This window comes from Nansenia antarctica (genome assembly GCF_963989245.1).
Source record: "Nansenia antarctica genome assembly, chromosome: 16".
Taxonomy (NCBI): domain Eukaryota; kingdom Metazoa; phylum Chordata; class Actinopteri; order Argentiniformes; family Microstomatidae; genus Nansenia; species Nansenia antarctica.
The window spans coordinates 13960969-13973325 of NC_137686.1; the positions used below are offsets into that span (position 1 = coordinate 13960969).

The 12357-nt window shown below is 47.4% G+C and overlaps 1 protein-coding gene across 1 annotated transcript in view; it reads left to right on the forward strand.

The window, feature by feature from the left end:
* tnr (tenascin R (restrictin, janusin)) overlaps positions 1–12357 on the forward strand; it is a gene marked incomplete at both ends in the record, with an annotated part of 63904 nt that overhangs the window by 10105 nt on the left and 41442 nt on the right. Inside the window, 3 exons of the mRNA XM_080546890.1 lie at positions 582–845; positions 3401–3516; positions 9633–9783. Coding sequence (XP_080403016.1) covers positions 582–845; positions 3401–3516; positions 9633–9783 — 531 coding nt within the window. The remainder of the gene's footprint in view (positions 1–581; positions 846–3400; positions 3517–9632; positions 9784–12357) is intronic.

The following is a 12357-nucleotide window of genomic DNA, read 5'->3' on the forward strand; positions in this document are numbered from 1 at the left end:
GTGCACACACACACACACACACACACACACACACACACACCAGTCTGCGGTGACAGTGGGTGTATCTCTAAGTCAACAAGAACAGCCTTCGCCTGCCGTTGTTTATCTCCTCTTTCCGAGTGACTGGCGATACTCCTCGACGTGCAGCTGAATCGCCAACAAGTGCAACGCGAAACGTGTGGCGAATACGTGAATACATGCACGGGTAGAGGAATACATGCACGGGTAGAGGGGGTAAAGGGGTTTGGATTACAGAGAGGTGGGCAGGGCTACGACACCCCATAAAACTAACCCCCACCCCCCCCCAAACCACTCAACCCACTCCTTCTTCTTCATAGATGATTTACTTACTTAGACAAATGTAGTCTATTTCGGCACAGCCACTCACATACATATTATGTTGGGGGTGTACACTAGATGTATACCCCCCAGAGTCAGTGTGTTGCGTGCGTGCGTGTGCAAACATCCGTGTGTGTGAGTGTGTGTGTGTGTGTGCGTGTGTGTTTGTTTAATAAGTGATATGTATTCAAACATTTCATCCACAACAAACAAACACCATCTACCCTCCCCCCTCCCCCCAGTGGCTCCGGCCATGAACCTGCGCGTGCGCGGGGTGACGGAGCGTACCATCGACCTGGAGTGGGAGGGGTCGGCGGTGCTGACGGACTACCTGATCACCTACACGGCCAACACCCCCGGGGGGGTGCAGATGGAGATCAGGGTGCCGGGGAACACCACGGCCTGCAGCATCAGAGACCTGCAGGCGGGCCTGGAGTACAGCATCACTGTGTACGCCGTGGTCAACGACACCATCAGCGTGCCCACCAACACCATGCAGTCCACCTGTGAGTACCAGCAACATCGGCGTGTTTTTATTCATTTTTTAATGTCTTTTTCTTTTTGTTCTTCTTCTTCTTCTTCTTCTTCTTCTTTAACGATTAGTTGTTGGAGGTGTGAGGTGTTACTATGGCGACTGTCAGGGCTGGACTGGGACAAAAATTAGGCCCCGGCATTTTTGGCCCAGACAGGCCCACCCCAATCGGTCGGACCACACCCACCAGCACAAAAATACTTGCCTTATATACTCGTCTTATATACTGTGCTGTACAGTCATATGACAAACTGTAGTATTCCCCCAAACCACTACAAAGACGACTACATACAGTAAGCAATGGTACCAGTGCAAGTAGACCAGTGTACTCAGTGATCAGATTCCAGAGCGAATTTACGAACGCAGCCTTGTTGTTCTAGATTTTTTTTCCCATTATCAACCTATCATTGCGCTTTAGAGTAAAACAAGCACGCAACTGTCGCGTCTATCTTTTCATGGCAACTCTACATTGTGATTTACAAGGGATATTAACTAATATTAAGTAATATTATTACTTGGTTACATTTTGCAATTGATCCGCGGTACACATGCGTGCCGAACCGTGGGGGGTGATCCGTTACACCCCTACACAGCTACCTATATTTTCCTTACCGGGTCAACGGTTACAGGCTGACTCGGCCCCGCTTCTTCTGTATCCTCTCTATCCTCTGTATCTGTTCTGTACCCTGCTCCCGCTCCTCCCTGCCAGCCTCCTCTTCAATCTGTTGCTGTTGCTGCTGTGGTAAACTTGAGGGTGCAGCAAACATGTCCCTAATGTTTACACATTTGGCAGCATCTGCCTCGAGTTTCTTCTTGTTTTTCTCCCTAAGTTTTTCCCAGCCTCCCTTCCGTTTTAGTGTGCTTTTGCGCTCCATCTCTCTCAGTATCTATCTAGTAACTATCCAGGATAACAAAATTTACTTTGCGGCCGGCTCGGACCAAAACTACCGCGAAACTGAGACGGAGGTCTGGTGCTGCGTGCGTGCGTGACCCCTGACCCCCCCCCCCCCCCTTCTCTCTGTTGATTGGGCCAGCCCAGTGTCTGTATAGAACATTGACCAATGGGCCGCTGTCTCTGATTTATGGGCCGTTCAATGGTAGCTTTCGATTTATGGGCCGTTCGATGGTAGCTTTCGGCTTTTTTTTTTTGGGGCCGGTCGGCTCGGCCCAAAACTACCGTGGCCCACCGGGCAAATGCCCAGTATGCCAGATGGCCAGTCCAGGCCTGGCGACTGTCCTGTTCCTGTGTCTTGTGATGGAGGGCTCTGTTATGTATGAAGAGCGACCCAAAGACTCACAGATGGACACACTCCCTCATAAACATACACACACACACACACTCCCTCATAAACATACACACACACACACACACACTCCCTCATAAACATACACACACACACACCCACACACACTCCCTCATAAACATATACACACACAATCATAAACATACACACACACACACACACTCACTCATAAACACACACACACACACACACCCACACACACTCCCTCATAAACATACACACACACAGACACACATACATATTTGTTAGTTGGAGTTGGACTTCGGACAGGAAAAGTTTGAGTGACTACACACACACACACACACACACACACACACACACTAACACAGACACACACTCTTACAACTAATTCCTTGGAAGGAGTAGAGGAGGCCCGTCTTTGCCAACAGGATGTGATTAGGCTTGTACCACCCGATGGGTATCCCTGCCAGGCTGGCACATCCCTACCAAGCTTTTAACCTCCACTTCCTTCTCCTCAGGCGTAAGCAAAACTCTCTTGCCCAGAAATGTTTAGGATCTTTCTTTTCTTTCTGAGAGGAAGTTCCGTTATCTGTCATGGGAGGATGCTGATTGGCTATCCTAATAAAAGAAAATAATGACTTTAGAAGCTACTTCTGGCCCCAGCATGTGGCAAGTAGGACGGAGTTGAACTTGACAAGAATGAAGTATACGCCTCTAATTGTGCCAGATATCTTATTACTTATGACTTATTTAATCACGAAAGTGAATCTTTTCGTTTGGAACCCAAAGAAAATGTACAAAGAATGTAATTGAGACATCATCGTTTTAATGATAATACTTTTGTATATCTCGAGACATACCCACCCAACTCTTCAATCTTTTTTGTCTTTTTTTAGACCAAAACACACCTATTTCCACACACACACACACACACACATACACACACACACACACACTCATGCGCGAGCACACACCTACACACACACACCTGCACACGCACACCTGCACACACAGAGGACGTAACGTGGAGTAAGTGTAAACAACATCATTCCACAGTTGGACTGCAGGTTTGCGGGGGGGGCCGCCCGTGGCTCTTCTCTGACAGTAACACAGCGGGGCGTCCCCCGGGTGTGGTCCCCTCTCCCCTCGGCCTGCTCCCCCGGGGGGGGGGGGGGGAGATTGTGTCGCCTCTGTAAGACAGAGTGATTTATCGAGCACACAACAAGATGGAGGGCTATAATACATCTCTGCCTGTGCCTTCCAGATCTCTCCAATCCGGCCGGGTTACTCTTCAGATCCATCACCGAGACGTCGGTGGAGGTGCACTGGCAGCCCTTCTTCTTCTCCTTCGACGGCTGGGAGATCAGCTTCATCCCCAAGGTAACGTTCCCTCGTTTTTGCTACGAGGTCGAGCCCCCCTCCTGCCTCCCCCCCCCCCCCCGCCAATGTGGATTGATTCATTTTTCAAACCGCACCAACAACGTTTGAATAAATCCTGCGGGACGTTCACACACCGATAAGGCTGTGCCAGTCGGGGCCTGGGTGGGCGGGTCTTCCACGATGTGATTTTGATTGTGTTTACTGTAGTGATATATATATATATATATAGTCAAATGTGTGAATATAATGTATATAAACATATTAGATTGTGTTTACTGTAGTGAAATATACTATATAATATAATGTGCGAATATAATGTGCGATGCGATGTCAGTTGGAGAATCAGGTTCAGATGAAGGTGATTTAGGTCACTTCATATCTCAGAATCTCCAACAAATCTTACATTTACATTTTTGGAATTTATCAGACACCTTTATCCGAAGCAACAAATACATTTGACTAAGTAAGTGAATCATCTATCCACCAGTCATAGCAGGAAAAAGTGATCTATGCTCCGACCAGGGGCCGTTGGCAGTGGTAGTGCTAGAAGAAGGAAGAATGTTTGTTTTACAGTAGAGAAACTGTAGACCGGGGCGGTAGAGGAGAAGTCCATGTCTCAGGAGGGACAGTTCTTCAATCGTCTCATGCCCATGAGATCTGAACGAAACTACCTTGGAACCAAACAGAAGTTGTGTAACAACAACAACCCAACACTATCCAACTTTCTTTCTGTCTTTTACATGCCGGAGTTCTGAAGCCAAAAATCTTGGCAAGAAAAACTAGTAGAAGAGCATGTAGTGCCCATAGGGATAAACACATTAAAAAAAAACTTCCTTCTCCTACCACTACGACTGCCAATGGCCCCTGGCCCGAGCATAGATTACCTTTTCCTGCTATGACTGGTGCATAGATGATTCACTTACTTAGTCAAATGAATTTGTTGTAAGCCGCTTTGGATAAAGACGTCTGTTAAATTCCAGAAATGTAATATCTGAACGTGAAAACATTCAGCACAGAAAGTGGAAGACGGAGGATTCAGGGGAGCTTGTTATCCTAAACAGTAAACAACATTACAACATTACAAACCTGTCATTTCCAGCTCAGTTGGGTTCCCTCTCAGAAGACCTTCTCAAAAAACATCAATATCATACTGCCACATCGAAATCAATGTGTACTTTGTTTCACCGTCCCCCTTTCGAAACACATTTTATTATATAGTTATTACATAATAATAACTATTTGGTGGATTCATCGTGAAGATCAAGATAGACCTGGTACCAGTGGCTATTGGACCGTGAAATAAAGTGTTATGGTGTTTTTATATGCCCCATCCATAGCTAGCCGTTAGTTTGGACAGTTTACAAGATGGAATTGGCAGTTGACTGTTTGGATTCCTCACCGTTCAACTCCAAATTAGACAAGGGATTGTCTGTCCTAAAGCTCATTGACGATTAAGCGGATTAACAAAGCAGAGAGAGACGTCTGTCGCCCGACTCCCAACACCAGCCTCATCCATCGCTCACAGGTTCAAAGTCAGCGGTGCTCTTTTCCTTTAATTCCCCCCTTTAAACGCCAGGTGCTCTCATCCCCCTCTCCCTCTCTCCGTAATTAGCTCCCTCCTTTAGGTGCTGCTCTCTCTCCCCGGTCAGCTGAGGGAAAGCCTGTCTGAGGGCTGAAGCTCTTAAAGCTTTTAGATGAACACAAAAAAACAACAACAGGAAGAACATAAAACGCTGTGGTCCACAAACAAAGTCTGAAAGGTCTTTTGAAGGGGCAAGGCGAGGGGGGTGGAGCGGGGGGGGCTGACAGGCTTTGAATACAAAGAGAGAATGGGAGAAACAGGAGCGTTCGGTCAGAGTTGAATTATTTATTTTTTTAAAGTAATGGGGCAGTGCCACTAATTTTTTTCATTTTATTGGACAGATATAGTGAAGACAGACAGGAAAGTAAGGAGAAGAAGAGGGCATGTCAGCAGGGCATGGGCCGGATTTGAACCCATGCCGACATGGGCATTATTGATTGATTTTGATTGATTGTACTTTATTGTCCCCGAGGGGAAATTTGTCTTGGGCATGGTACTTTCATGCTTCAAGTGCAACAGTGACGATACATACAACATACAGTAGACAAAGTAAACAACAGGACAGCAACAAACATTGAGTGACATTGGCAGCAGTTTCCACCTGGACATGGCATCATTTGGTATAAATATATATTGCACATAACCCTTCAAGTGGTGTTTTCGAATATTGCACATGGCCCTTCAAGTGGTGTCTAAGATAAAGTGCAGGTGCTGGTGATCATGTCCTAGTCATGTGTGCACTGTAGACCGTGGTGCTAGACAACTGGACCACCCCAGGCCACAGAGTTCTATCGGCATCTTTGAGGTTGCAATGGAGAGCTTGTGTCGGCTACGCTCTAGCCCCGCCCCTTTCCCACTCCTAGCCCCGCCCCTCTCCCTCTACCCGTCCCTTCGGAGGACCGGGTTCAAACCACTGCGTCGCCACCTGGGAAATCACATTAGAAGTCTGCAGCCTCCACCCCTGCTGTGGATTTAATCCAAAAGTACACCCCCGCACTGCCCCGCTCCCCCCCACTCCTTCCCCCCACTCCCCCTCCCAACCCCCTGAATTTTTGACAATATCGTAATGGATGTTTCGCGGAAAGAGCTGCAGCAAGGGACAAACAAGAGTTCACAGTGCCAGCAGCTCAGAGAGATGAAGGTCTCCCCCGTGTGACTCACCCCCACGCCTTCAACTGTTAGCTTGGCTCACACACAAGCTGGCTCTGCAACATTTGCTTCAGGGGGGGAGGCTGGTGGAGGCTGGTGGAGGCTGGTGGAGGCTGGTGGAGGTGGACGGGCACGTTGTAATGCAGGGAACGGAACTGATTTACCTGTGCAGCTCTGCTTCTGTGACTTGATACATCAGCTGCCTGCAGTATTAGGCTAATGCTAATGTCACTATCGAGTATCCAGTCATTCAAATCAATAATGCAGTAAGTGCGTCTATTTTTCGGTATGGTCCCAGCCGACCCAGCGTGAATCGAAGCGTTGCTAGCACCATGCTCTACCAACGGAGCCACAGAGGACCACAACGACCTCCCGCAACTTTGTGGCCTGCTGAACGCAGCCCTCGTAGAATCAGACTGATAGAAACTCACCATGGACGCTCACTCACTGGTCCAGGAGAGCCAGAGCGCTGTGGGTCTGTGCTCCAGCAGAGCACTGACACGCTTGAATCGGCTAATCGAGCTCTTGACGATCGGTTGATTGGTTCCGTCAGGTGTGACGGTAGCTCCATCCGGTGCGACTTTCTCAAGAAACATCAATAGCATATTATATTATCAAAATCGATGTGTCTTTCGGTTGCACCGTCCCCTCTTGTTAACTGTTGTTTACTTCCGAAACACATTTTATTACATAGTGATTACATAATGATAACTATTTGGGACAGAAACACGGACTAACTCCATCCCCCTCAAGGCCCAGGGTTGTATAGAGTATCTCTGGCCGCATGGCGTGTCATCGCAAGGTCCCTGGTTCGATTCTGGCCATCGACCTATCCCACATGTCATCCCCCCCTCTCTCTCTCTCTCTCTCTCTCTCTCTCTCTCTCTCTCTCTCTCTCTCTCTCTCTCTCTCTCTCTCTCACCCAATCTCTCCTGTCTCTATCCTCCTTTCTCTCTCCCATCCTTCCTGTCAGTCTCTACTGTCTCTATCCTCCTCTCTCTCACCCATCCTTCCTGTCAATCTCTACTGTCTCTATCCTCCTCTCTCTCTCACCCATCCTTCCTGTCAGTCTCTACTGTCTCTATCCTCCTCTCTCTAACCCATCCTTCCTGTCAGTCTACTGTCTCTATCCTCCTCTCTCTCACCCATCCTTCCTGTCAGTCTCTACTGTCTCTGTCCTCCTCTCTCTCACCCATCCTTCCTGTCAATATCTACTGTCTCTATCCTCCTCTCTCTCACCCATCCTTCCTGTCAGTCTCTACTGTCTCTACCCTCCTCTCTCTCACCCATCCTTCCTGTCAGTCTCTACTGTCTCTACCCTCCTCTCTCTCACCCATCCTTCCTGTCAGTCTCTACTGTCTCTACCCTCCTCTCTCTCACCCATCCTTCCTGTCAGTCTCTACTGTTTCTATCCTCCTCTCTCTCACCCGTCCTTCCTGTCAATCTCTACTGTCTCTATCCTCCTCTCTCTCACCCATCCTTCCTGTCAGTCTCTACTGTCTCTACCCTCCTCTCTCTAACCCATCCTTCCTGTCAGTCTCTACTGTCTCTACCCTCCTCTCTCTCACCCATCCTTCCTGTCAGTCTCTACCGTCTCTATCCTCCTCTCTCTCTCACCCATCCTTCCTGTCAGTCTCTACTGTCTCTATCCTCCTCTCTCTCACCCATCCTTCCTGTCAGTCTCTACTGTCTCTATCCTCCTCTCTCTCACCCATCCTTCCTGTCAGTCTCTACTGTCTCTATCCTCCTCTCTCTCACCCATCCTTCCTGTCAGTCTCTACTGTCTCTATCCTCCTCTCTCTCTCACCCATCTTTCCTGTCAGTCTCTACTCTCTCTATCCTCCTCTCTCTCTCACCCATCCTTCCTGTCAGTCTCTACTGTCTCTATCCTCCTCTCTCTCACCCATCCTTCCTGTCAGTCTCTACTGTCTCTATCCTCCTCTCTCTCACCCATCCTTCCTGTCAGTCTACTGTCTCTATCCTCATCTCTCTCTCACCCATCCTTCCTGTCAGTCTCTACTGTCTCTACCCTCCTCTCTCTAACCCATCCTTCCTGTCAGTCTCTACTGTCTCTATCCTCCTCTCTCTCACCCATCCTTCCTGTCAGTCTCTACTGTCTCTATCCTCCTCTCTCTCACCCATCCTTCCTGTCAGTCTCTACTGTCTCTATCCTCCTCTCTCTCTCTCACCCATCCTTCCTGTCAGTCTCTACTGTCTCTATCCTCCTCTCTCTCACCCATCCTTCCTGTCAGTCTCTACTGTCTCTATCCTCCTCTCTCTCACCCATCCTTCCTATCAATCTCTACATGCTCTATCCCAATAAAGCAGAAATGCTTTACAACTCCTCACCACTCTGCTGCAAATGTAAATCCAATGTTGGTAATATCTTTCATTATTTCTGGTCTTGTCCAAAAATTCAAAGCTACTGGACTAATGTTGTTAATGAACTCTCAATTATGTTCAATGTCTCGGTGGGATTGGACCCTAGGTGTCTCATCCTTGGCACTCCGGATCGCCAGATCTCGAATGCCAAACACCAAAGGTTGTTCAACCTCTTAACATTTTCCGCAAGGAAAAACATTCTGCTATACTGGATAAAGGAAGCTCCACCCTCCCAAAAATCTTGGCATAATATCATAATATCATAATGGACTGCATTCCCAATGAATATATCACTTGCATGTTACACTCCAAGACGGACAGTTTCTACCAAACTTGGGACCCCTACTTAAAATATATTGGACCTGCCTTGTCATCTTCCTTACTGCAAGGTTTCCCCTAAGGATTCTTGCTTGGTAAATGTATGCACTATGCTATCTGACTCCAGGGTACTCGTTTGGTGGGGTTTTGGGTGGGTCGCTTTGGATGAAGGCCTATGCTAGACGACAATAATGTAATGTAATGTAATGATATCTACGTCCATACCTTAATTCTAATATAAATATATCTGAGCGACATGTTCTGTTTGTTTTTTTATTTATTATTGCTTTTATTTATTTTTATTTTCTCCAAACCCCTAGTGTATGTACTGTGACTGTTTACTCTATGTGCAGCGGGGGAGGTGGGGGGGGGGAGTTGATTGGGCTTCCACGAGTCTTCACAGTTCCAGTGGTCCTGTCTGGGTTCTGTGGGGGTTTCAATCAACTCTGGGGTTCTTGCTGTGTATGTTTAATATTGTCCTTGTCGTTGTATTGTTTTGTTTGTGCCCTCTATATAAAATTGAAAACCCCAAATAAAAACAGTTTTCCCAAAAAATTATAATAATAAGCTTAACAAAACAACAACAACAACAACAACAACAACAACAACAACCACACAACTATATCCCCTGGCCTCTGTGATACAAACGGAGTGACTCAGGGAGGCTGTCTTGTGGTTCTTCCAGGACAATGATGGAGGGATGACGGCCCAGCTGCCCAGCACCATCACCTCCTTCCACCAGACGGGGCTGAGGCCCGGGGAGGAGTACACCGTCAACCTGCTGGCCCTGAAGGACCAGGGACGCAGCCAGCCCGTGTCCGCCACCGTCACCACGCGTACGTACCTACTGTCACCTACTGTATGGACCTGTCGCCATTGGTCACCACATGTATGTGTCTGTCGCCATGGTCACCACAACCACATGTATGTGTCTGCCACTGTCACCGTCACCACATGTAGATAGATAGATACATGGGTAGGTAGGTAGGTAGGTAGGTAGGTAGATAGATAGATAGATAGGATAGATAGATAGATAGGTAGATAGATAGGTAGATAGATAGATAGGTAGATAGATAGATAGATAGATATTATAGACAGACAGACAGACAGACTGTCACCATGGTAACCACATACGTATATAGATAGATAGATAGATAGATAGATATTATAGACAGACAGACAGACAGACAGACAGACAGACAGACTGTCACCATGGTAACCACATACGTATATAGATAGATAGATAGATAGATATTACTGACAGACAGACAGACAGACAGACAGACAGACTGTCACCATGGTAACCACATACGTATATAGATAGATAGATAGCCTCGGGGATAAAGCTCACAGAACGACCACTGAAGACGAGGGAGTCACTTACACACACACGCAAACACACACACAAACACATGCACGCATGCACACATACACGCACACACACACACACACACACTCTCACACACACACACACTCTCACACACACACACACACGCTCACACATGCATATGCATCACGGAGTAAAGACTAATGGGAAACGTCACCTTGACGAATGGGTTGGTCTGCCAGCAATTATGCACATAATGTAAAGTTCACCCAGGAATTCCACCAGACTGACAGCTATGAGACAGCTATTAGAATAAATTTAACTATTCCATAACAATTCCAATTGCTGTGTCCGCACTCAAAACATCATTAATTTCCACCAGGCTAAGTGTCGGTTGTAATTAAGTATGAATTAATAATTCATGAGAGCTCATACATTTTTAACACCGCCCAGATACCTTATTGGCTAAAGGAAGACAAATTAGATGTTACTCAATTATCTATGTGTGTAAAGATTTATTCTTCGAGAGAATGAGAGTGAGAGAGAGAGAGACAGACAGAGACAGAGAGAGAGAGAGAGAGAAAGACAGAGAGACAGAAGGAGGGAGTGAGACAGAGAGAGAAAGAGGGAGAAAGAAATAGAGAGAGAGAAATACAAAAGAGTCTGAAGATTTCTCCTTTGAGAAAGTAATGGTTCTAATGTTTGCTAACTTCAGTATAATGAGATAGAGGAGAGGGAGGGAGAGCGAGAGAGAGAGAGTGACAGCAAGCAAGGGAGTAAGAGAGAGAGCGAGAGAGGAGAGAGAAAAAGTGAAAATGACACAAAAGTTCCTGTGAGGGAATTCATTCTTAACGACATCCTTCCCTAGTGACACCTTGGCAAGTACCAGTAATCTTCCTATAGGAACAGTTTGAGTCAGGTAGGCGTGGATCCATGCATCAAGCTCATGGGAGAGGTAGATTATATACCTCCCTAACAACACCTGGTAAAGTGGCAGGTGTTCGCTCTAGCTCTAGCGATAAGCAGGTTAATTAACAAAGAAAGACCATTAGCGCTTTTCAGCACATAGAACCAAGAACTACTCCAAAGGCACTGCGATGCTATTGCTGCAAATGAGACCATGATAATGTAAAAGTGTTGAAAAGTGAAAAAGTGTGTTCTGAAACATCGTTTGGTTGGTATACACTGATGCAAAAAGGCTTTTTTAATGTATTTTTCTCGTCAGGTAGTCATTGTTTACCTCACACAATAATCTAATTACGGTTAGATCCGCACAATTGCCATGGTGACAATTTAATGATGAGGTATGTTTATGTAGCTGTTTCTGTAGCACATCTAGTTCTCTTATATGTCTTAATAAGCTTAACGTTTTGTCAGCAGTAATTGAATGGCTTTTCACTGCTTTCAACACCTTCTGTGAACTTCCTGTGCTTAGACAGTACTATGCATTACGGTGCTTCTTACGGGAATAGTAATAGAAAAAGCAATGATACTGTATTTGAATTTAAAGGTCCACTATGTGACATTCAAGGTTTCTAAAAGCTTCCTAATCATTTTAACGACCGTGTTTTATCGGTAGCGGTCGGGGGAATGAGGCCCCTTGAGAGAAATATTTTATTTACGAACGCTGTTCACGAACAGAAAATGTGTCCTCCCCGACACTCTGCTTGCATATGATCATGTTGTTACTGCTGGGCTGTTCTAGGGGAGCGGCGGGGGGGCTGTTCTAGGGGAGGGGCGGGGGGGTGTTCTAGGGGAGGGGCCGGGGGGGTGTTCTAGGGGAGGGGCGGGGGGGTGTTCTAGGTGAGGGGCCGGGGGGCTGTTCTAGGGGAGGGGCCAGGGCTGTTCTAGGGGTGGGGCGGGGGGTGTTCTAGGGGAGGGGCGGGGGGTGTTCTAGGGGAGGGACGGCGGGGTGTTCGGGGAGGGGCGGGGGGTGTTCTAGGGGAGGGGCGGGGGGTGTTCTAGGGGAGGGGCGGGGGGTGTTCTAGGGGAGGGCCAGGGGGGTGTTCTAGGGGAGGGGCCAGGGGGGTGTTCTAGGGGAGGGGCGGGGGGGGTGTTCTAGGGGAGGGGCGGGGAGTGTTCT